The sequence below is a fragment of the Pelmatolapia mariae genome, linkage group LG10_11 (genome assembly GCF_036321145.2).
Source record: "Pelmatolapia mariae isolate MD_Pm_ZW linkage group LG10_11, Pm_UMD_F_2, whole genome shotgun sequence".
NCBI lineage: Eukaryota > Metazoa > Chordata > Actinopteri > Cichliformes > Cichlidae > Pelmatolapia > Pelmatolapia mariae.
Genome location: NC_086236.1, coordinates 16,851,477 through 16,877,271, shown reverse-complemented (window position 1 = coordinate 16,877,271; position 25,795 = coordinate 16,851,477). Strand labels below are relative to the sequence as shown.

Sequence of the window (25,795 nt, the reverse complement as noted above, 5' to 3'; positions counted from 1 at the left end):
CGGCGAGTCCCCCACCCCCCCACCTCCAAAACTGTCACACGTGTACTCTCGCTTCAGTTAAAGCTGGCTCCTGAGCCGCTCCGACTCCTGTTTGTTTCATTAGCTCCTCGGTTCTTTCACGGTGGAAGGGAGGTGATTCTCTCCGCCGCCATTTTTGGGGAACTGCTTATTCGTAAAGAAACTTTGCTAGCTGCTTCCTAACGTTAGCAGCTAGCTGGTTGGCCAGTACCCTGCCTGCCTTCCCTGCAGCTCGTTGTGACAGTTTAAGCTTGGCAGTCAGTCGTTATCCAGCTCAGCTCTTTGCTTCGCTTTCATATAAATATTTATTATTTTCACTTGCTGACGAAAATCGGTTATTGCTAAGGAGAATAATCGGGCTGGGCAGAATGACCGTCTGTATTTGGGTAGGGCAATTATGCGGTTAGATTAGCGAATTAGCATTGCTAACTTATCGGCTAGCGAATTCCGCACTCTGATTTACCAGTGATTTGCCCGGATTGCTCTGCCTGCCCGTGATTTAGCCACAGACACTTTGCCCTGCTCTGTTCCCGAGTAACCGGATTAAGCAGCCGTTCATACCCCCGCTTCATCTCAACCTGTGTGGATCCATTTTTCTTTTCTTGACAAGGTGAGTTGATAACCAACTTTAGCGTTCTGCTAACGTTTACTCTGTGTGTGTTGATTTGTTCTCCCAACGCTATATACTGCAACGGAGCTTAATTTCAATATATCTTAGCTTACGAGCTAGCCAGCCAAATAGGATGCTATTTTCCAGCTAACCAAAAGTTGCTGTCACAACTTCTACAGTGTGTCACATCAACAGATTTTTTTTTTAGTCCGCTTACTGGGCAAGTTGAGTCACCCATTGTTAGTATGAAGACAGTATGTTTTTAATGGCGACGTGACATGTCTCTAATTGATCCAAATGTACAAGGGGAAATGCTGGGGAGCTAAATCGAGAGTTGTTATCATGGTAGTAAAAGGATGGGCACAGATTGCTTTACCTAAGCAGCGTTAGCTAGCTGCTTTAGCATGCTAATCCGCTTTATGCAACTATGGTTGAAAGCAGTGCCACTCCCTCGTTTTGTTTTTGTCCACTGTGGCTGTACGGCAACACTGAGTGAAACTCGCCTCTGAGGAGGGGAGGGTGTCTGCTTGGCAAGTTTGTTTACCTCTAAGGGACATCGTCACATACTGTCTGAAAAGCTATGCAGTGTGGCGGTAGGTGACATTGGTCCAGGCTCATCCTATGTATGTCGCACGTAAGTTGCTTTCCCTGGCTTTGTGTTTACAAGCGGCGTTGGCCAGCAGAGTCTGACAAATCATCGTTGCCGTGTGCGAGAACGGGTAGCGCTCACGTCGGTCGGTGGCTGGTGGTTTTTTTAGTGCATTGACGTGAATCGCATTCTTCAGTTTTCAGTGTTGATATTGCGTAACAGTGGATATTACTCGGCAAGCTTCCCTTCTGCCTGGCTTATATGCGTCTTTGTCGCCTAACTTATGCATTACACAGAGGACCAGCCGCACACGGAGGCAACACGGCACTGAATGTGGTTCAGTAACGCCAGAGTTGTGGCACCAAGTTCATCATGCATCCAAGGCGTTGCGCTTCGTTTGGGGTGATTTCTCAAATGTCCCAGGCTTGGTGGCTGACATGCCTTCTCTAGATGTTTGTGTGCAATGTAGCAGGACTTTCTCTGCTACTCACTGATCACTAATTTTTCTGGCAGGCTGCCTGTCTGTCTGCTTTCCAGCTTTATTATAACTTGGTCTCATCTGATCACCTGCCAGTTGTTCATTTACATGTCTGCATGACTGTCAGAACAACAGTGCGTTCACACTGTCAAGCTACAAACCAGTGAGTGGTGCCCAGTGTCTTGATTGCTGGAGAAGCCCTTACAAAGTTGTTTTCTTGCCTGCCAGTGTTATATCAGGGTGATGTTGAATATGGGCAAACTGCACAATGGATTTAAGCGCCCTCAGGAAAAATGGATTAGACACCAGAGCAAAGCCTGCAGTGGCTGCTCAAGTTGAGATCAAAGGCAGCCAGTAGTAGTCTTGCCTTATTGTAGTGAATAATATATAATACACTTTCACGTGTAATACCATGAACCTTACTTAGCTTATTGATTGTACAGTGCCTTTTTATTGTATTTAATCTTTTTTTTAGCTGGTATAAGTGAGGGCTACTCACATGATAGTGATCCTCAGGTTCCATTTGTGGTGTTCAACATTCAGTAGTATGGTAGAGAGGGGAAAAAATATGTTCATGGAGATGCTGGAGATGTAAACCGTAGCACCTATACCTTTTTTAATAAATATATATTACATCTGTGTGCATCATGGGTGTGTTTTAAAAATCTTTTGACATCATTGGTGGTCAGTGACACAGATAATAAGACTCATCTTTTAATGAGATTTTTTTTCCATATTAAGGAGAAATAAGGGGGAGACGTCTGTAATTGAGGCTGGCTGATTAACACTTGGAGACCAACAACATATTTGATGAGTCAGAGTGAGAGCAAGAAGTGGGGGGTAGGGAGGCACATTTATTTTATTGTTTTCAGGTGATCAACTGAGGATACAAACTTTAAAATGAGACAAATGTCTCAAGATTGACATTGTGCATCCTGTATCTTAAAACCAATCATAATCTTTAAGTTCACTCTCAGATTTTGCTAATTATTTTGATTACAATTAACTAAAGGTTTAAAGAGTCTATTTGACCATGTTTTAAGTAAGGGATGTGAATGAAGAAGTAATTTGTATAAGGAAATTGTACCAAATTGTGTAATCTATGGAAGTGTATGCCTTGAAGCTTATCAGCTCTTCATACCAGGGCTAGCATGTTTTTCTGACAGTTGCGCATTACACAGCAATGACGTTAAACTTCTAGCAGTTGAGCTTTTGTACACCTGAGTCACACGCAAGCCCATTTTTCCTGCTCTGGTTGTATGCTTTTTCAGACTCCAAAAATACACCTGTTCTGTTGTTGATAACCCATTGAGATCTGCTTTTATTTCAGCACAGTAAATGGATCAGGAATCAGATGAATTTAAGATGTGACCTGTAGATTAGGTAGTAATCTAATGTTATCAGAACTCATGCATATTCTCAAATCCAAAATCCCCTTAGACCAGGGGTGGGCAATCTCAGTCCACGAGGGCCGGTGTCCCTGCAGGTTTTAGATCTCACCTTGGGTCAGCACACCTGAATCACATGATTAGTTCGTTACCAGGCCTCTGGAGAACGTCAGGACATGTTAGGGAGCTAATTTAGCCATTTAAATCAGCTGTGTTGGTTCGAGGACACATCTAAAACCTGCAGGGACACCGGCCCTCATGGACTGAGATTGCCCACCCCTGCCTTAGACCAAGCAGCCCATCTGGTTTGATGAACCACATCCACTGAGACGTATGAGTATTTTGGTGTGTGGATGCCCGTATTTGCTGTTGAAGGGGCCATTTTAAATGCATTTGTTTTCCCTTCTCTTGTTCAGAGTAACTGTGGCATGTCGTTGATGCTGCTGACACTTGTCGCAACTGGAGGGGTGTAAATAGAGCTTTGTGATAGAAACTGGATGGTTCAGTCCTCTTAGCGTTTGGTCACTGCGTCTCTCCCCTCCATCACCAGCTTTGCGATGGCACGAGAAATTGAGATGTGTTATTGACATTAGGTAGCTTAGCTAGAGAGCGTTCACTTCCTCCACTCAGTGCAAGCCACAATCTGTAATCGGTCTGGGAGGCAGGAGCTTGGACACCCCACCCTCCATCCCAGAGGGATACAAATGTTGTGTGTAAGCCATTTTAATAACATCACATGCAGTTCATTAAATTAACATTTTCTCTGAACAAACAGTTATATGATGTTGCAGTGCTGTTGTTATTGTTTTTCTTTTTAATGGGGCGGCTGAGCAATTAACAAAGCATGAACTCAGTTTATTGACTGGTTCAAGCACAGATGAGTAACACATGACAGATTAAATTTTTCATTTTTAAAATTAGTACCTCACTGGGCCTGACTGGGGTCATTTATGAGCTGTAACTACAATCATGCTTCTCTTTTGGGCTTGAGAAGATTTTAATTATTGTGTGTTAATTAAGCGTGTGTTTTGAGAATGTTCTAAGAAATGAATAAGGAGTAGTTCACTAGGACCAGTTACATCCGGCTGATACATGATCACTTCGTGAGATGTATCAACTAAGTGCATTCCTATTTTGAATTATTTAACAGTACAGCATAAAGCATCTTCTAGGCACCATTTGTATGAGTGTGTGTGTGTGTGTGTGTGTGTGTGTATATATAACAAACATAACGAAACTATTAAATTCCCGCAGTTCTGTTGAGGGGGGGAAGCATATCCATAGGTGATCATAGGTATTCTGGTTAATAACTCCAGTCAAGTACAGTAGGCAGTGAGGGGGTGTAATCGCCCAAAAATAACTAAACACAAGCATGTGGGTGTAACATGGACGTGTTGAGGAACTAAGGAAGAGTAATCGCTCCAACAGTATGTTTAGTGTGGTGGCTGGCAGAACATGTGGAGCAATGTTAACCTTCATACTTAATCTGGTATTACATTTTGTATTCAAAGCCATTATTGGTGTAATTGCAGCTTGCCAAATAAGACTTTGAATCATCCACTTTCAAGAATAAAAAAAGGTTAATTGGAGTCTAATTAATAACAGTAATTAAAATGTGTTATGTTGTAGTAATGGATGTTTTAGGATGGGTTTCAATTGGCTTTTATTAAAATTCTTTGGAACTTCCTGTACATATTTTTCTCTGCTGTTGGTGAGCCGTCTGGCCACAGCATTGCTCCTCTGTAGCTAATCCTGTGGAGCTGAGAGAAATTCACTATGGAATCAATAACTTATTTGATTATTTATTATCCTTCTCCATTTCTTTCTCTCTCCCCCCGCTTCTCAATCACACCCGTTGCTACTCAGGTTTGTGTATTGCTTGCCTCTTCATTAGGCATCATGGTGATTTTTACAGTGCAGAGGAAATCAATTCGCATAACTCTTCAAGAGAGAATCCATTTTCTCAAGCAGTAAAGCAGAACAGTGTCCAGCACTTCTCCTCTTAATAATTGCATGTGCTTACACACATCTAGCAATGCAGCTCAGATTTTTCCAGATTTAGTCATGTGACAGCGTTCAGTGCTTGATTTGCTCTTCTCTGCAGTGTTATTTAAATTAGAATTAATCTTTGCTCCCTTTGTTTCTGTATTTCCCCTATAATGTTAAAAAAAAAATATATATATATATATATATATATATATATATATATATATATATATATATATATATATATATATATATATATATATATTAATTATTGCAATTAGAGCAGGGCGATATGACCATAAATACTTATCACGATATGCATTTGAAAATTTGCGATAACGATATAACTGACGATATAATTGACACTAGACAAAATACTTTACAACTCCACAACTTTATTAGTGCCAAAAAAAAAACATCAATGTATTTTCACTTAAACAAGCAGCTGTTTTTTTTTTTAATTTTTTTTTAATGTGTGTTAAAGTTATATAAAAATTTAACAGTACAAATGCAAATTCCTTGCTGACAATTTAACCAAAAGGCATTTTCAGTGGAAATTGGCCGACATATTCTCAGCATAACCATGTATAATATCCACAAAACTTAAAAAGAGTACGTATCACTCCGCGAGGCTCCTGCCAATGATAGCCGTAATGCTCCGACAATCCATCAAGCAGTGCAGGTTCGTAGCTTAGCAAAGTCGTACTAAAACATTTGACAGATTTTCGAGTGCCGTGTACCACATAAAATCGTTTCGAGGTCAGTAAACACAACCATAATTCATACATAAGGCACACAGGATTATAAGGGGCACTGCTGATTTTCAGAAAAATCAAAGGATTGATTTTAAGTGTGCTGTATTTTCCAAAAAACACGGTAATAATGACGGCTCGCTAGCATGCTCTACCAAAAATAGTGTTTTGTTGTGTATCTGACAGACGAAAGCTAAACCAGTTCCACACCACTGAAGTTGCAGCATTTTTACAAACCAATTCTGGTTCATCCGTTTCATTCAACGATCCGCTGTCGCCCTTCTCATTCTCCGTCGCCGCCATGCTTTTTCCGCCATGTGCGTATGAAAACAAAGGCACTGCGCATGCGCGTTTTACCCATATTCTATCGCGATATTTCATTTTCTTATCGTTACCCAACATTATACCGGTATTAACGTTGAACGATGTGATATGGCCCAGCCCTAATTGCAATTAACCATTTTAACTGCTGTTTTTTAAGTTATGCTTCATTACACTAACAGAAAGCCTGCATCTTTTACATTTTAAAATGTAATAATTATGTGAATAGAAAAGCATCTAGCATGAGAGGGAAAAAATTACCATTGTAATAAATGACCACTGCAAAACACTATTGAGAAATTATGTAGTTACCTTTGTATTACCTTTCGGTTACCTTTCTAACCACTAGACTGTATACCAGATGTACCAGTTTTAACTTCCTGGATGGCACACATTTTCTAAATACCACCATGACGGTGAATAGTCAAAACTTGTAGCTTTAAAGGTTCCATTGAGACAGTGATTGCATTAACTGGCCATACTTATCAGGTACAGTTCTAATGCGGTTAAAAAATATATAATTCATTTATACTGAATTATATTTAACATGGAAAATTTAAGTAAGTACAATGTATATAGTTTGGAAAACTAGTAACTGCACATTTACCAAATAACACCGCTAAAGCCTTAATCACACAGGTCTAGACGCCAGTTGTTGACTCTCTGGCAACCTCCAGTAATGTATTCCCTGGTTGGTTATTGAGTTATTGATTCGTGATTGCTTTGCTGTGGTCCTCTGTAGTTTACATGGAAGATACCAACATGTCTGCAAACACCATGTATTCTAGGTGCACTTGAAAAAAGGGTGACATGTCTGCAAACACTTGGAAAATACTCGCCAGGTGGGAGTGAGACTAAAGGGCACAACACAAACCAGAAACAGAAAACGTTTGCCTTCAAAGTTAAAGTTGTGCCTTACCTCTAGAACCAAGAAATTTTACTTTGAAGGAGAATCTTTTCCATTTTGTATCACACCTTTCACACTATTGCTTGGTGAATTGTTTCCAAACAAGATGGCATCTTCCATATAAATTACTGATGACCACAGCAACTTGCTAGTGACCAGAGCAATGTAAAGCAATTTTCAGTACAGGACCATATACCTCTCTGTGATCAATTTCATACTAGCGAATGTCAGCAACCTTCAGCAACCACTGACCATCCAGTTCCAGAAACCATACTTTTCCCTTGTCACCAGTTGCTGCCAGTTGGTTTCAACAGATCTCTAGGGCTGTGTGAGTGAGGCCTAAAGGGTATGCTGAGTAATGCAGGGTAGTAAGTACTATCACCGAACATTAACAGCTGTGAGGGGCTCTATGGCTACTTTCATCAGTACAGTAAAGACAGATGGGGGATCAAAAAAAGAGTGCAGAGGTTCAGCAAAATGAGGCATCTGTGTTCATTTCTGGTCGCAATACTTCTGTGTTTGGCATTTATTGAGTATGGGGCTCAAGCAGCTCCGTCACGCACAGATGTAAGAAAACAGGTGAGGTAAAGATTAAGCTAATAGGTGTTTGTTGTTTTGTTTTTTTAAACTGTTGAGAGAATAAAGTTTGTTTCAAAGCTGCCATTCTACCAAATATACTCACCTATAGAAAGTGCCGCCAAGTATCATTTCTATAAGTATAGTTTGCCAAAATATGTTATTGTTATGCATCTAATAAGTTTAATAATAATTTATTTATTTTGATTAAAAAAAACAAAACCTAAGAGTAGATTATTTATTTGGGTTTTTGTATGTTTTTTGTTTTATTTTTCTATATTTTTTTAATGTAATGACAGTAAAATGGTTTCATTCTAGTCAGTTTTAAATATATAATTAAATATATATAAATGACTTTGTTAATATTGCTTACGTTAAATAGAAATAAAACGCTTGTTGGCATGTAATGTTGTAGCCGTGCATTGTAGCAATCTGTGAGATCAGTGTGGTGCATTTATGAGGAAGTGTAGTCACATGTCTGCTAGAAAAAGTCATTGTGGTTTAGGAAAAGTTACAGAAAACTTTGACAGCAGACTGTTGTTAACATTTTTGGTTGTTGCTGCTGCTCCGAATGCTTTGTCAGTATATCGTTCTGACTTTGCGACGAGCTTTTAGGTTAGAGCTGATATTTTTCTTAATTTGTCAGCAACACTGGTTTGAAGCTTTTCTACTTTCACGCACAAAATCCCCAAAATCTCAGAGTACACAGTACATGTGTAATCACATCTCTAAGCGTTAACTTTAAAGTTAACATGGCCGTGCCATCTGCTTTTTTTAATGCGGTAAAACTGCCACATGTAGATGTTTTTGTGTACATGCTACATATCGTTACTGAAAAATGTTGATGAGCTTGATTGGCAACACATGACATGAAGATGTTATGCACTGCCTTTCATTGGAACACTAATGCATAGTTTCGCTTTTCTTTGGCAGTCCAGCACTCCTGTTGGCCCTTTGACCAACATGAGACTGGATGTCATGTGTATTTTGGGAAATTCACACAAGTTCACATTAGCATCTCACACCAAGTAAAACCTTGCTGTTGAGGTTCCACGCATGATGTCAAGTATGTGCTTAAGAGTTGTCTACCATATTGCATGTGATATAATCACTGGTTGCTATGGAACAATGTTAATTCCACAACTGGTTGGCAAGTGGTTCCTGGAGTTTGTTGGCTGTCGCTCGGTGAAATTGATTGCAAAGAAGGTGCTGCACAAAAATTCCTTTCCATATTTATCTTCAAATACTCCCTAACTACCAGCCAAATGAGAAATAGAGAAGGTTTAGCTTCAGAATAAAAGTTGTGCCTTAGCGCTGTAGTCAACATGTTTCAAAAGGTGCAACTTTTACTTTTGAAGGCAAACCTTCTCCATTCCCAAGTTGTGTCCCACACTCCCAAACTGAGAGCAGAGCGGCTGGCCAGTATTTGTAGACAAGTCTGTCACATTGATACAATCTACAGGCAATCTCACAATATGGTAGCAACCAAAGCAATCACAAGGAGGTTTTTGCCAACTGGTTGGAAAATGCATTCTTTTTGGTAGCGACAGGTGGTTGCCAAGCGGTCACTGACAGGTGTGAATGGGGCTTGAGCACTTATTTTTCCAGCAGCTGCTATCAAACTTCAACTACTTCTGCTGGTTTAGAAGTTAATGTCCCATGGATAGTGGTCACATGTATGCAAAATGTCAATACCTGTATATTAAATGTTTCGTGTATAGTTAAATTGACCCCTGTTTATTGTTGATGAAGCGTAAAAGTTTGCTTAACAGCAAAGTTTTAAGCTTATTTGCTTTTTTTCATTATGGCACAATTAGAAAAATCTGAATCTCTATTCACTAGAATCCAATAGAATAAGACTGGACCTCTGTTTTTCTTACTTAAGCATGTTTATATTAACAGTTTCTATTTCATTCTGTCCAAAATATTTATTGTCTTTGAGGACTCTGTTTCCCAATTCTTTTTCTCTTTTTTCTTTTTTAACAGTCAGCTGGATAGCTTTTTCAACAGGACAGATGTTGGGGAATTTAATTCACAGAGTTGTTGAGGTTGTACATACTGCTGTTATTATAAATACTAAATATTTTTACCACCCCACCCTTTCACTACTCACGGCCGTCTGGATTTACCAACATTTTTGTTTGTGTAAACCCTTGACCTCTAAAACAGAATTTCACACATGGTAAATTAGTTTGCTCTGTGAGAACATGATTGAAGATCAGAAAACAGGGTCTCAGCAGGCGTGTTGATCTCCACTCGTAGTTATGTAACTGCCAAAAACACAGCAGCAAAAGTTAAAGCCTCTGATTTTAAAAATGAATTTTAAATTCAAGCAAAAGAAAAAAACAAACCTATAATCCATACTCACAAGGCAACATGTAGGTGAGAGAATTTTTATACAAACTTTCAAAAAGTTTGCATGAAGCCTACTTTAATTCTCGTTATAAAGAGTGGTAGCAACACTTGGTTATATTTTTTAACAATGCCTTCTTAAGTGATTAACGAGGGGAAACATTCGCAGCATTCACATTCACTCAGCACACTAAGCGTGTGGTACATAATTTGAATGAGGCTTGTTAACAGTATTAATCTTGCATATGTAAATGTGTTAGTTGTGAGTCCGATGATGCAAAATATTTAGCCCTATGCCAGGATTGATCGTTCAGTGCAGCTCACCCTTCATTTCTGCAGGCCAGCTCATAGCAGTGGACATGAAATCAATTCTTGTGTTGGAATATTTGTATTGCCCAGTCATCCCAGTAGTTTAAAGATCTACAGTAATTGCTGAGGCAGTACTAGTGATGACTCAGCGGTTAAATTAGTGTCAGTAGCTGAAGGCCAAAATCACCAAGTATAATATAGTTCAGAGGTGACCTTTCTGACCAACTCGGTCTTTTGTGTTTTTCTTTTCATGAAATATAAAGCTATATTCTGGCCCTGTCACCCTGTGAGCAAACAAGCGTTTGAGAAAATATTTCATTTTTGCTTTCTTTTAGGTCAAAGTTGTGCTCAGATTTCCTTCTTTCCTCTTTGAAGGTCTTTGACTCATCTTGCTGGTATCGTCAAACTCTTGTTCCTCCTCTGCAGGATCAGTGTGTTTCATCTTATCCTTGCTAACACATCTCGCTGTCTCTGTCTCATTTTCTGTCCATGCAGGCGCCCATGTACTGGTTCCTTAGGGTCATCGATTACCGCAGATGAATCTTCAGCTGCTTTGCCATAGCTCAGCAGCCAGATAGTCCCATCGCCTTTGCGTGGGTGATAAGGGACTACATTAACCAGGATGCCCTCCTCCGTAAGGGCAGGGAGCCTCAAGGATCCGGAGGTGGCTGAGCTTTTCTTCAAAGAAGATCCAGAGAAGCTTTTCTCTGACCTCCGAGAAATTGGCCATGGCAGCTTTGGCGCCGTCTACTTTGTAAGGGAACTGCATCTTTACTCTGACACAAACAAAAGACAGAGTCACTTTGGATTAGATGCGTGGTTAAAAAAAAAAACTGTACACTTTAAAAGGTGATAAAATCAGTTCCCTTTCAGTCGATTTACTCGGTACAACACATAAGTATGGGATATCACGCCCTCGCGTGTCCTCCCATACTTATGTGTTGTACCTCGTTCCTCTCCTTCAGGGAACAGAAGTTATAGACATAACTATTCGTTAAATGGTGTAACACTGAGCCCATAAACTCCACAGGAAAGTGTTTATTTGGATGTAAATGTCCTCAGAGGTGTCCCTGCCTTTTGGCCATTATAGAGAATCCAGGTTAAACCTACTCCTGGCTTCATTTTTCAGACTCGAAAGTTACTTCCATCTTTTAAAGAGATCTCAATAAACAACATGTCAAATGCAGATAATTAATTATACAGTGTATGTTCTGATTGCAGCATGTACCAACAGTGTCCTTCTCGTTTCCCAGGCACGGGATGTGCGCACAAACGAGGTGGTGGCAATTAAAAAGATGTCCTACAGTGGCAAACAGTCTAATGAGGTGAGAAAATTGTGGCCAGAAACTTGATCGAAAAAACGCAAATTGATGCAGCAAATCATGAAGTATTGATGCCAAATAGTCCAAATCCAAATATCCAAAGAACGTTATAGGTGAACATTGTGCTGTTTCTGAGCTTCCAGCAAACTGGAATTCACTTTCACTGAATCAGTAACTTTGCTGTGTAGAAGATAAAAGATTATCTTAAAGTAACTTTAGGTAGAGGCGGGCCTGATAAAGATCTGCTGGACTGCAGTGTTAAATTTGCACTTCTGATTTAAAATCACTGAACTTACAAACCCAACAGGGTCATTCCTGCCTGCTCACTTTTATTATTATTTTTGTTGTTGTTGTCCCAGATGCAGTCCTCTCTGCCAGTGATTTCAGTTTACCTCTAATCTGATTATATGTAATCTGTGAAGAGAGCCACTTTACTCCCTTCTGCACTTAAAGACAAGATTGTAGACACAGCCACCTCTGGTTTGTTAAGCCAGTCAACGATTGCCATTTAAATCTTTATTTCCCCAACAGAAATGGCAGGACATCATAAAGGAGGTGAAGTTCCTCCAAAGGATCCGGCACCCCAACAGTATAGAATATAAAGGATGTTACCTCCGTGAGCACACAGCATGGGTGAGTCTAGTTTACAGGCATGCATAATCTCACACTGCCTAGCACCGCTATTCTTAAAATGATGTCATGTTTCCAGCTGGTGATGGAGTACTGTCTTGGCTCGGCCTCTGACCTGCTAGAAGGTGAGAAGCAAACAGTTGTTTTTACTCTTCTAAATGGCATGTGGATATTTGAGTGAGTTCACATAGAAGAAACATGCACATTGTTCTGGTTGTTTTCCTACAGTTCATAAAAAACCTTTACAAGAAGTTGAGATTGCTGCCATCACACATGGTGCTCTGCAGGGGCTGGCCTACCTTCATTCCCATAATATGATCCACAGGTGAGTGAGGTCCTCCATCAACTGTTTATTTTATGATATTTTAAGTATGTTAGGAAGCAACTGTAAACACTACATCTCTCCACTTATCCACATGCTGTGATGTTCTCTCTCTCGCTCTCTCTCTCTCTCTCTCAGGGATGTGAAAGCTGGCAACATCCTGCTGACTGAGCCTGGCCAAGTCAAACTGGCAGATTTTGGCTCTGCCTCCATTGCCTCACCTGCCAACTCTTTTGTGGGAACGCCATATTGGTAAGTGAAATCTGTATAAAGTGTAAGTGTAAGCGTGCGTGTGTGTATGTTTTGCATGCATAAACCAAAACTGAATTTATCGACTCTTTAAGTGGGTGTCTGTTAAAAGGAGCGATTGACCAGAACTGATTGTATATTTTCATATTCATACCCATGCCTGCCGATACAGTCAAATGCTTTGATACTGTAATCAGTAACAGCATATGATAAGGATTTAGACCTTGCCTTATTTACTATTAATTTACCCTATATTTATATTATGTGGCTTTTTGTCTGATCCCTTGTCCTGATTTATGTTTTTCCTTGAATTTATCCAGGATGGCCCCAGAGGTGATTCTAGCTATGGATGAAGGCCAGTATGATGGAAAGGTGGACGTCTGGTCCTTAGGGATTACCTGTATAGAATTAGGTGAGTGACAGTGTGTTTGTATGATTGAACTGACATTTATAAAGCTAATTTTCTAGTCTTGCTGAGCACTCAATGCACTTTAACCTGCAACCCACATTTAACCAGACATTCATACAGTGCTTTATTCTATGTGTCTTAACTTTATCTACCTCACACCCGTGGGCCAATATAGAATCAGCAGTTATCTTAACTTGTGTGGTGCTAGTGCTAATAGTGTACCACCACGCCACCTCTATTGTATCAATAAAAGTATAACAGCAGGAGAAAGTTACTTTTACTGGAAATGAAAGATTAAGGATTTGCTCTCCCTGACAAAGTGATTGTGATGTTTTGTTGCATCAGTATAGTTACTGATCACAGTTGGGTATTTTTTACTTCTCATCAGTTGTGAAAGGCAGCTTTAACCCTTCACTTACTCATAGCAGTCACCCTGTAATTAAATTGGTGTCTGACTGATGTCGTTCTGTTCCAGCGGAGAGGAAGCCTCCCTTGTTTAACATGAATGCAATGAGTGCCTTATACCACATAGCGCAGAATGAGAGCCCCACGCTGCAGTCCAGTGAATGGTGAGGTGTCACACATGCACTCACACAGTTTATCGTCTGTGTAGTTAAATTCAGCTGTCTGCTGGGGATGTGAAACAAAGGTGTATATTTTTTGTGGATGCCAGCAGAGAGTTATTCTATCTATATCTAGTGTTTTGTAGCTGAAATAATGATGTTTGTTTTTGATGCCCACTCTCTGTGTCATTGTTTTTTGACAGTCTCTGTTCTCCTCGTCTTTGTTCCAGGTCAGAAGATTTTAGAAACTTTATCGATTCTTGCCTTCAGAAAATCCCCCAGGACCGACCGCACTCTGACGACATGTTGGGTGTAAGTGTGCGCACATGTGCTGATGTACCGTACACTGCAACACAGAGACAGAGAGCAGCAGGGTCACTGTGCTAAGATGTGATACTGACGAGCCCTCTGGTGATGAAGCTCCCTGTGATGTTTGCACTCTGTTCTCTCCTCACATAAGCTTCTATTTTGATTCTTTAATCCTCCGTTTCCGGATAAACTGACAGAGACACACACAACCAAAACATGTACAGACACACACACGCACACAGAGCTTGCTGTAATTACTATGGAGATGTGACTTCAGTGTCCATCGTTAAGTCACTGAGCAGCTGTCACTTAGCCTGCTAATAGACTCTCTGTTGCTAATGGAAGTTGTCCTTTGGGTATGAAAACACGGCACATTGTTTTTTTTTTTGTTTTGTTTTTTTTTAAATGTCAACTTCTAAAACTGTGCCTATCTCAAGATCAGCTGAAATGTGTTTTTAGCTGCTGCTTAGTGTGGTTTTCCTGTATGTGACTTGTAGCCCAACTTAACCACCTTAAGCTGGGCATACACTGTGCGATTTTTTTTTTTTTTTTTCAGTCGCGTTATTCAGCTTCTGCTCAAACTGCATGATTGACTCGCAGGGGTTAGAAGTTCGTAGGTCACGATGCAGGGTCTCACACTATACGGCCCGATGCTGTGATGCGATCTGAGTGCTCACACTGTGCGTCCATAAAATGAAGGTTATAACAGAAAAGCTTCTCGTTACCCCACATGTACTACACGATGCACGACACACGATGAAGGCGAAACTCGGGCCGATCACCAAAACGGTCGCACGACTGAAAAATCGGCTCAAAATAAGCCAATAATCGCACAGTGTATGCCCAGCATTAAAGTGCGTAGCAAATGCCTTTTAATCTTATGAGGAAATGCGTGATTTTATCTACCTGGGTCTTATTCTTAGCTGTCATAACTGTCATAGCTTCACAGACAGTCATCTGGATGATCTGCTCTTGTGCACATTTCTTCCCCTTATACATGGGGTTTCTGGTAAGCAGGCACATGGTAGGAAGAGTCATTGTCAAAATGTAATAGTAGCTTATGCGCTGACATTTTAACTATTGTGGCACTCATTCTGGGATTTTAATGTTATATATTAAGGGTTAACTTTTAACTCTGACTAACTAATATAACACATGTTCCTTTTGAGGATCTTGGGCTTAGGGTTAGTGCCAAACCACAACCGGCCCACAAGGGCCTTTATATTTTAAGGTAAAGACCCTACAATGAATACAGAGAGAATCCCAACAATCAGACGCCCCCCTATGAGCAAGCACTTGGCAACAGTGGGAAGGAAAAACTTCCTTTAACCTCCTTTTGTTTCTGAGAAAAATGAGATCCACATATTAGGACATTTGTTTTAAATTTTGATAGAACAGTGGCAGTATAACTTCCTCGTAAGTGGATATCAGGCCCCTGTAGAGCAAAATTTTGTATTTTGGTCTAGACAACCCAAAATGTGATGTCCAAGAGGGGAGAGAGAGACAAGACAGAAGACGCACTGTGGAAGAGAGCCAGAGATTAATAATAACTAGTATTAGTAACTAGTGTTATTATTAACTAGAAAGTATTAAGGTATTAAGCTGCACCTCTTGACCTCTGAATTCAGGTGTTTTCAGTGTTGTTGTCACAGGTGTATAATAATTAAGCACCTAGCCCTTTTACAGACGATGCAAGTTAAGTTCCAGCAATTTTATTTGTGAAATTACTTCCCTCCTAGATAATCCACAGTCTGTAAGTAGTATTAGTGCAGTGTTGAAGTGTTTAGGAACTGTGTGCTGGGAGCTTCATGGCATGGGTTTCCATGACAGAGCAGTTCGTGTAGGTGTTTCTTTTGTTTGCGGATACTGTAACTTATTATTATACGCTAACTTGCAAATTTCATCTAATGTTATGAGACTGTAGTGTAAAAATCCAAGCTTCACTTGTTTCAGTAGAACTTCTCACGTGTAAGTATATTTGAACAGTCAAGAAAAGACTCTTCACACATGCAGCTTATTTTCCCCTGTTTTTTGCTGAAAAAAATTAATTTGTGTCATTGTCAGACAAAGAATATACATATTAATATTCAGGCATAAACCCACACCAATGGGATCATCACTCTTAGATTGACACTAATCAATCAATGCCTGAGCACCTTTGTCCCCAATTTAACTGGTGTGGTTGCTCTTGAGTTGCTGATCCTGAAGTAGTATACCCAGGCCTGGGCTGTAAGGCTTTTGTCGGTGCAGGTCAGCATAGAGGTTAGGGGCATAGGGAGAAGGGACAGCAATGATCTGGCATAGTATGAGACAACCTTGCCTGGTGTGAGTCATCCTCCCATTAAATCCCAGGGCTATGACCTAATCACTTGCATTCAATATCTTTTGGCAGTACTGAATATCCCATCATCACATTCATAATATTTGAAATGTAATGCAAAAAAATGACTCACATAACCAGTAACACTATGGACTCTTTATAGGCTTGTCTTGTTAGTCTGTTTCTTTTTCTTTTTTTATTAAGGCTCTCTGATGTCATTCTGATGTTATTTCCCCGTCTCCTGTCTCGTTACTTAGAAACCTACCAGTTAAAAATGGACATGCAAGTAACTTTCCTTTCACCGCCCCACAGCACGAGTTTCTGCAACGTGAGCGTCCAGACTCTGTGCTGATGGACCTCATTCAGAGAACCAAGGATGCCGTACGAGAGCTGGATAACCTGCAGTACCGAAAGATGAAGAAGATCCTCCTTCAGGAGGCCCACAATGGGCCCACTTCAGAAGCCCAGGATGCAGACGAGGTGTGTGGACGTTTGCTGGCTAGCATCCAAACTCGAGCGACAAGAACAGGATTCATGTGGGCACACAAATGAATTTGCCACTTTAAAAGGGCTTTCCTCAGTAACTCTAAATGCCTTGTTTGTATGCATGTCTGTCTGCGTCTCCTGTGTCTTTCGTTCTTCCTCTTGTTCCCTCGCACGCCGTCTTTCTCTGCGCCACTCTTTCGGCTTTGTCTTCAGGACCTGGAGCCTGGTGGAGGTCGGACAGGAACGGTGAACAGCGTTGGCAGTAATCAGTCCATCCCCAGCATGTCTATCAGCGCTAGCTCCCAGAGCAGCTCTGTCAACAGCCTGAATGAAGCAGCCCAGGACAGCCGCAGTGAGCTGGACCTAATGGAAGGAGATCACACAGTCATGTCCAACAGCTCAGTCATACACCTCAAACCGGTAGGTGAAATGACTCGGACACATGCTAACAATTTAAAGGTGGATTCTTCTGATCTCAGTTTATAATAAAGCCTCACATGGCTTTGCTGGGAGCTTGGGCTCAAGTTACATCACTCTCTCAGTCCATGCATACATGTCAATGCTCCAAGTGTCTTGAATGTGCTCTGTCCACGGTTACACTGTGTAGTGTATCTTCTCAATTATTCTGTTGTCTTACCCCCCTCCAGGAGGAAGAAGAGAGTCTCTCTTTGGAACAAGTGGCCACCAGTGAGCCCACTGAGCCCCAGCCAACACCAGCTCAGGCCCCGAGGAAGCACTACCGCAACAGAGAGCACTTTGCCACTATACGCACAGCATCACTTGTAAGAACACATTTGCTTACTAAACCTTCCTTTGATTTGACAAAAGGCCTGAAATATTATGTGTTATATATTTAGCAAATGTTTAAAATTCCTTGGTGGAGACTTGCGAGTAGATTTGTTTACCACTCACAAGCACAAGTGTCAAATCAGATAAGTGGAGTGTCCTAGTGTAACAACAACGTTCTGATAATTCTTCTTCATCGTCATATTGTAGGTGACACGTGAGATGCAAGAACACGAGCAGGACTCGGAGCTGAGGGAGCAGATGTCAGGATACAAACGCATGAGGCGGCAACATCAGAAGCACCTACTGGCCCTGGAGAACAAGCTGAAAGGGGAAATGGATGAGCACAGGCTGAGGCTGGACAAAGAGCTGGAGAGTCAGAGGAACAACTTCACCCAGGAGATGGAGAAGCTGCTTAAAAAGCACCAAGCGGCCCTGGAAAAAGACGTATGTAGACAAACGAAACTAAAATATTAATTCAGAGGAAAAACACAGTTAATAGTCTATAGAGACAACAGCGAACTGCTCTCACATTATGATATTAAACTACATTCATGTTCGATTTAGCTGAAGACGTTTGCCAACGATGAGAAGAAGTTCCAGCAGCACATTCAGGTTCAGCAGAAGAAGGAGCTCAGCAGCTTCTTGGAGTCGCAAAAGCGGGAATATAAACTACGCAAAGAGCAGCTCAAAGAGGTAACGCACATCCGCCTCAGCAGATAATAAATGCAGCCTGTTTATCAGACTAAATAAAGATAATTATAATTAAATTCTAATTTAATATAAATAATAATTAGTAAATTTACAATATCCAGTACTGCACAAAAGTCCTGAGTCACCCCTCATTTCTTTATATTTTGCTTCCACTGAGTTAAATCATGTCTTTAACTTTTTTTTTTTTTCTTTTTTTTTTACCATCGGCCATCAACTAATTTACAAGTGCTTTTTAAATGACTGTAACTCCGTTTGTGCAAGAGACATAATTGTAATGGGTTTGAAAAGAAGAGAAGACGAGCTTTACGAGGAGATTGCTGCCGTATCTCATAAAGCATTCACAAGGTACTGCTGTCTGAACACAGACAGAAAAATCAGCTCTGCCTAGATTTTACCATGTGCGCTTCACATTACCATGACTCCCCCACCATTTTAGGCAAGAGAGGAAATTCAAATGGTTCCTGAAAATTGAGAATTATTTTGTAATTTTCCAGCCTAAAGTCCATGTGGCCCGGATGATTAAGACATGGGTACAGTGGATCTCACCCCCATTTCCCATTTTGCTAGCAGGGTAAAAACAAAAACACATTTTACTTCAGTCGAGAACTCAAATATTTGTAATTTATTATCACCCAAGACAAAGACCAGGAACATGCTTCATTTATTTTTGCTGAAGGTGGATTTAAATATTTATTTGTGAGATGTGAATTTTGACCGGCGCAGGTTAAGGAATGCAGGGCTTCAAACGCTTTTGTGTCAAACTGAATCCCTGCATATTTAAAAAAAAGAAAAAAAAGAAAAGCTAAACGACACCTGTGTGGCAGGAGCTGAGTGAGAACCAGTCAACTCCCAAAAAAGAGAAGCAGGAGTGGCTGTCCAAGCAGAAAGAGAACATCCAACACTTCCAGGTGAGGATCACTCAATATGTACCCTTCAAAGAACAAATGAGATTTTTACCTAAATTTGGTCATCAATGTGCACTGTTACTCGTCTGCCCCACAAAGCTTTATTTGCCGAGTCTCTTTGATATATTTATTTTTTTTGGCAGTATGAGTTCTATGGTTATTTATTACAAAACCATAATATGTTTATTTCCAGGCTGAGGAGGAGGCTAACCTGCTGAGGAGACAGAGGCAGTATCTGGAGCTGGAGTGTAGGCGGTTCAAACGCAGGATCCTCATCGCCAGACACAATGTGGAGCAGGACCTGGCCAGAGAGGTGTGGAGAGAAACAGGAGAAACAGATACCCAGCAGCACACAGTCTCACTTTATATCACAGTTTTTTGATACGTATTTGAGTTTTTGTTTGTTTGTTTAGGAGCTGAACAAACGTCAAACACAGAAGGATCTGGAGCATGCAATGCTGCTGAGGCATCACGAGTCCATGCAGGAGCTGGAGTTCAGGCATCTGGCAACAATCCAGAAGGCCCGGGCAGAGCTGATACGCACCCAGCACCAGACAGAGCTCACCAACCAGCTGGAGTACAATAAGAGGAGGGAGAGGGAGCTGAGGCGCAAGCATGTCATGGAGGTCCGGCAGCAGCCCAAAAGCCTGAAGGTACACAGAAAGATGAGGACTGTTTTTTGTTTTTTTGTTTTTCCTATAACAAATCATTTACTACCAACACTTAACTGGAATTAATCTCATCTCATTCAACTTTTATTTTTCCCCTTTAGTCTAAGGAGCTTCAGATTAAGAAGCAGTTTCAGGAGACCTGCAAAACGCAGACTCGACAGTACAAGGCCCTCAGGAACCATCTGCTCGAGACAACACCCAAGTCCGACCACAAGGCTGTCCTAAAGAGGCTGAAGGAGGAGCAGACTAGGAAGCTGGCCATCCTCGCCGAGCAGTATGACCACTCCATCAATGAAATGCTCTCCACACAGGCTGTAAGTTTCATAAAGGAAGATCTGCAACATTTATCAAACATAAGTAATTTCTGAGCAACATAGTGAGCATGTATCTATAGATTATTCAAAGCTAATTTGTTTAATATATTTGTGAAGGGCATCTTTAATGTTTTCTTAATGCATAACAGCCACAGAAGAACCCGTTTATGTAGGTCTGTTTCTTTGCTCCCTCCCTTAGCTGCGGTTGGATGAAGCTCAGGAGGCGGAGTGTCAGGTGCTGAGGATGCAGCTGCAGCAGGAGCTTGAGCTGCTCAATGCTTACCAGAGCAAAATCAAGATGCAGACAGACGCACAGCACGACAAGGAGAGAAGGGAGCTGGAGCAGAGGGTGTCTCTGCGGCGGGCTCTGCTGGAGCAGAAAGTAAGAATAGCCTTTGTCTAATGTCGGGATGTGGGTGAGTGCATGTTGGGAAGTGACAGGACTGCGGTGCTCTTTTCATATCACGAGTTTACCTCTGCATTTATATGTACCAATTCTCTGTAGGTGTTGCACATACAGTTTGTGTTTTATCTTTAGTACGCTGGGATTGTTCATACGTTTGGCCAGTAATACAAACAATGTAGTTGCCTGTTTTTTCTCCGGTGTCAAATTGTGTTTATGTCCCCAGATCGAGGAGGAAATGCTTTCCCTTCAAAACGAGCGTCTGGAGCGAATCCGCTCACTGCTGGAGCGCCAGGCCCGAGAGATCGAGGCTTTTGACTCGGAGTCCATGCGACTGGGCTTCAGCAACATGGTGCTCACTAACCTGGCTCCCGATTCTCAGGGAGGCTGGGGAGGAGGAGGAGGAGGCCAGGGGGCTCAGGGGGGAGGCCACTGGCCGGGAGGAGGTGGAGGAAGCAGTCACCATAGTCATCACCAGGGGGGCTCCAGCTCACAGCAGTCCTGGGGTCACCCCATGCTGGCTGGGGGCCCACCACCCTGGAGCCTCCACCACCCTGGTGGGGGTAGTCAGAGGGGTAGCCAAGGAGGTGCGGGAGGGGTGAGGAACAGCCCGCAGGCTATGAGGAGGACGTCATCAGGGGGGAGGAGTGAACAGGGCATGAGCAGGAGCGCCAGCATCACCTCTCAGATCTCCAATGGATCCCACCTGTCATACACCTAAAATACACACACACACACACACACACACACAAAAATTGTCTTAAAGCTAATATCTCGCTCCGAGATAACTGTACACAGACACACATCACGCACATACCACAGTACATCTCGCACTGCACAGTACTGAGGCTGGGTTTACCTGAGCCCAGCCGCTCTCCTGTCACCACTGTTCTACATCAGTGTACTGCTAGCAGCAGTCTGTGGAAACCCAGAAGACTTGAGACTAATAAGATACCCGAGGGCCATTTACAGTAGTGCAATAGTAGTTTTTTTGTTGTTTTTTGTTTTTTTTACTGCAGAATACACTGCTGTGTGTGTTTGTTACTGCCGTATTAGTCTCTGTTGCCACAATCCCAAACTAGTGTGTTAATTTTCTATTGAGAGTGGTTTGTTTGCCATCTTCTGTATCGCAGTATTCTGTTTTAAACCCAAGTGGGACCGATTGTGCACAAAGGTGCTAAGCTTGTCCTTCAAACCAGATTCAAACTGATGAAAGTTAAATTAGATTATTTATGTGTAGTTGGGGGAAGACTAGAGAACGGAAGGACTGTTTCAAGCGACGCTTGACGCAGCTGAGGAAGTAAATGGACCGAGAAAGAGAGCGAAGGTCGTTGTAAGTGAATAGCTGTGGGTGTTGCTGACTGTTTAGCTGCAGTGCAGGGGGACAGTTGTGGTGACAGTATTAATTCCAGCTCCAAAGCTAATCCAGCTGACTTGACGTAGAAGTTTTAGCAAGATCATTTTCATGGAAAACAAAGCTGCGTACGTTCTGGTGCAAGTGCCATGCAGGTTTCTTGAGGACCGTGAGCCCAGCTGCCAAAGGTAAAGGTGCAGAGTTGGATTTGTCGTTATAGCTACTCATGCCAACAATACTGTGGTGTAATGAAACACATTGTGCCAGAGAAAGGCAGTTCAGTGGACATTAATGCCACGTGGCCAAAGGAGCCACTTGTCCTTCGTGTTCAGCTCTGTTATCTCAGCTCTTGGGTTTCCACAGGCCTCTGGCCTTCACTCACACCTGCTCAGTGGAAGGCCAGTCTGAAGGGCACTTGGATCCTTATTAGTCTGCAGGCCCTATGACAGAGATGGGTTTTCAGCAGCACCTAACCTCAACTTTGAACAGTTTCAAAACTGGTGTTCACTCATCACTTGTTTGCAATACAATTTCAATCTGATTTGGCACCATTTTAGTGATGCACTATGCAGTTAGAAACAACAACAACAAGAAAAGAGAAAAAAATGACACAAGCCTTTTGGCCCACCTCAAGAACACTCAAGTTAGAGCCTTGAATGTCTTGATTTGCACTTTGGCGTAGGCTTTCACCCACTCTTAATTGTTAATCGGACACATTTACACAAACATGTAGTGGCTATTCATTTTATTCGCCCAGGCAAACATTACGTAAGCCTGGTTTTTAAATGCATGTGCGTTGAAAATAGCACACTTAGCCTTTGTGAGCTGAGTTGGATGTAAATTGGCAACACAGTCAGCAGCAGCAGGCAAATTTATTAATGTATAAAAACGTCCGTGAAGCTTTGGGAAGTATTATTATTCACAGTTGCCCGAAATGCCTTTTTGTTATTTCTTTGTTATTTTCTTTATTTTATTTTTTTTAAAACCTTATAAGACCCTACAGTGAAAACAAATGAACACAGAGTGAGGAGGAGCTTCACTAGCCCTCAGCTTGGTTGGTGACTGCTGAACGTTTTTGAAGAGTGGATGGGTGGTGATGCTGGGATCTCCGCTGCCATGCCCCTGCAACCTTCCCCGGTCTGACACCCCGCTCTGTCTCACCCCTGATGACCACAATGTCACATTCTGACCACCGATCTTGTCCCCCAGCATCCCTCTGCCTACGTTTCCTCCCCTCTGGAGCCTCCTTTTTGTTTTGGTTTTTTTGGTCTTCGCTCGCCTCCTTGATCTTTGTGGAATGAGCTCTCTCAAGTAAAACAAAAGAAGAAAGAAATATATGTAAATGTTATAAATCTATTAAGAAGGATTATAGAGATGTAAAGCTAAAGGTGGAAAGTGTTATTGTGAAACAGAGTTTATGCATTATATGTTGCTGCAGAGGTGGAATGTACAGGAAAAGCGTGTTAATATTGTATATTTTGAATCTGAACATGTGGAGATCGAATCAACAAATCAAAGACGAGTTAACTTGCGATGCAGGAACAGCGGTGCGTGGCTTTAGAGCGGCGGCATAAACGATGGATCGATTTGCAGATGGATCGATTCGCGGCTGCTGAGTTTTTCACTGTCTTATTTGCAGCTGCGAGTTCTCGAACTTGTTACAGATATGCTGTTGTGAATGATAACAACACAACTGTAGGTCAGATTGCCTCGAGTAAACGGCAACACTTTGTTTTGTAGTGTATGAGGATGATTTTGCACATAATTTGAAAACTAGTTAGGTGGAGCCTTTGCTTGAGCATTGGCTATGTGTTACTGACATTGTACCCCATAGTGAAGACTCAGCCTCTCTGCTTCATATCTTATAACATGTGAGGGGAAAAAGTCTTTTTAAAGATTTATTTAAGGAAAAAAAAAGAAGTGTTAAAATCTGAAATGGCTAAAATTGTTTCCAGATTCTTGCTGTAGACAGTAAACATTTTTGAAAAGCAGTACTCTAGGTCTTGTAGGGTCCACTGACCTTACATTTTCTGATCTGCACCAAGAGCCCTGTTTGTTTATGGTTCGACACAAACAATTTTCACACTGCACTTAATGATTTGCCTTTGGTGTGTGGGGGGGAAAGTACCAACCTGTACTCAATAGTTTGAATCTCTTTTTTGGCTCAGAAACAAAGCGCCAGTATGCCATTGTACCAACTTTCCCCCCAGGTCTTTAGTGTTTTTATGCCAGAAGGGGTGTTTTTAATTTCCAGATGATGTCTGCAGAGGGCCAAACGAGTGGTGGACTTTTAGACCTTCTCTTGTGTTTACTAGAACTCCCAGGTGTTTTGCGAGGCAGTCTACCTTTAGACTTCGGTCACTCTGAACTGGATCAGTTGCACTGATTGCACAAGTGACTGACCAGATTAAAGAGTCTACTGTGATCCACCCCCCCAACTCTCAGTGTTGGGGTTGGGGGAGGAGGTGACTGCCATTGCTGAAAGTAGGTGGGAGGCAGGCTTATGTCTCTGTACAGTCTGTTTTATCAGTATTCCTTTTATCTCCTGTCATTTGGTGGATCTTGCTGTTTTATTCTCCCTGGTCCAGAGATCTGTATTAAACTGTATCAAATGTATAGATTGTGCAGAAAGCTGAATGTTGCATAGCAGAAGAGAAAAGATATTCCTTACAGATGACAAAGTAAAATGTATAAATGAAACTCAAAGGCAAAGTTTAGGGGATAAATGTAATATTTTGTTTGTAATTACTATTTTTTGTTGGAAGAGGGCTACTGGATAAAGAATCATCTGTAATAAAATAATTTTAATATTTCTTTGTCCTGTGGTGTCTTGTATGAAATAGGAAATACAGTCATGTATGGATGTGAAATGAAAAGGTGTAACTGTTTCATTTTAAGACCTACGGAGACCCCGGTAGAGAATTTCATTTCGCTTAACGTTTCTTCCTGTTAAAAGGGAGTTTTTCCTTCCCACTGTCACCAAGTGCTTGCTCATAGTGGGTGGTCTGATTGTGGGGTTTTCTCTGTAGTACTGTAGGGTCTTTACCTTACAATATAAAACACTTTAAGGTGACTGTTGTTGTGATTTTGGCACCATATAAATGAAATGGGATTGTTTATAATTTGGGTGGGTTTTTTTTTTTTTGTTGTGGGATTGCAAAATAAACATTTGTACTATTGTACCAAAGAAAGTTCAGGGAGTTTTGCACCAACAACCACCTCCATTGTGCAGCACAAGCTTTTGTACAGTTTGGATGAGTTTTACTATATTTAAAAAAAAAAAAAAATCATTTAACAATTTGTTGCCACAAATAAATAGAAATCATTTCAGTGGGCAGACTGTGAGAGAAGCAGAAAAATTGATTAATAATTCCCTTTTAACATGTTGGGAAGCCCGTGGTTTCACTATCCAGTCATCATTTTACCAACAAATCGTAGGAAAAGTTGACGTTTTGCAAACAAAGTCATCTTACAAAAAGCCAGGAGCAGTATGGTTTTAATTTGTAGATTCTTTAGAGTAGTGCCACCTACCTATAGCACAGAAAATCATCAGAGTTTGGAGAAGAGCAGAAACATTTCTAGCACTAGGAGCACAAACGCACACCTCTGTAAAGCAGCTGAGATTCCTGAGTGTTCTCAAAGTAAGTGGATAAGAATTACAGTTCGGATTTATAAGCCAGAGGAATACTGAGATCTTTCGGGAGAATTTTGTTACTTGGTCACAGTAACTGCAATCACTGTGGTGATTTTCA

At 41.3% G+C, this 25,795-nt stretch overlaps 1 protein-coding gene across 3 annotated transcripts; it reads left to right on the top strand.

Moving 5' to 3' along the window:
• Positions 1-15: 15 nt before the first annotated feature.
• taok1b (TAO kinase 1b) lies at positions 16-24,831 on the top strand. 3 transcript variants are annotated; one of them, XM_063488633.1, is made up of 21 exons: positions 16-628; positions 10,782-11,040; positions 11,540-11,611; positions 12,140-12,241; positions 12,318-12,363; positions 12,467-12,563; positions 12,699-12,812; positions 13,130-13,221; positions 13,694-13,787; positions 14,012-14,093; positions 16,723-16,890; positions 17,110-17,316; positions 17,544-17,678; positions 17,893-18,129; positions 18,250-18,378; positions 19,221-19,304; positions 19,495-19,614; positions 19,715-19,954; positions 20,074-20,286; positions 20,486-20,668; positions 20,916-24,831. In XM_063488633.1, exons 2-21 carry the CDS (start codon positions 10,909-10,911, stop codon positions 21,408-21,410), a joined length of 3,042 nt encoding a protein of 1,013 aa, XP_063344703.1. In that variant the 5' UTR covers positions 16-628; positions 10,782-10,908; the 3' UTR covers positions 21,411-24,831. The 3 variants fall into 3 exon arrangements, with proteins under 3 accessions (XP_063344703.1, XP_063344705.1, XP_063344704.1); XM_063488635.1 differs by lacking the exon at positions 16-628 and adding an exon at positions 1,135-1,221; XM_063488634.1 differs by lacking the exon at positions 16-628 and adding an exon at positions 1,245-1,262.
• The last annotated feature ends 964 nt before the right edge of the window (positions 24,832-25,795 follow it).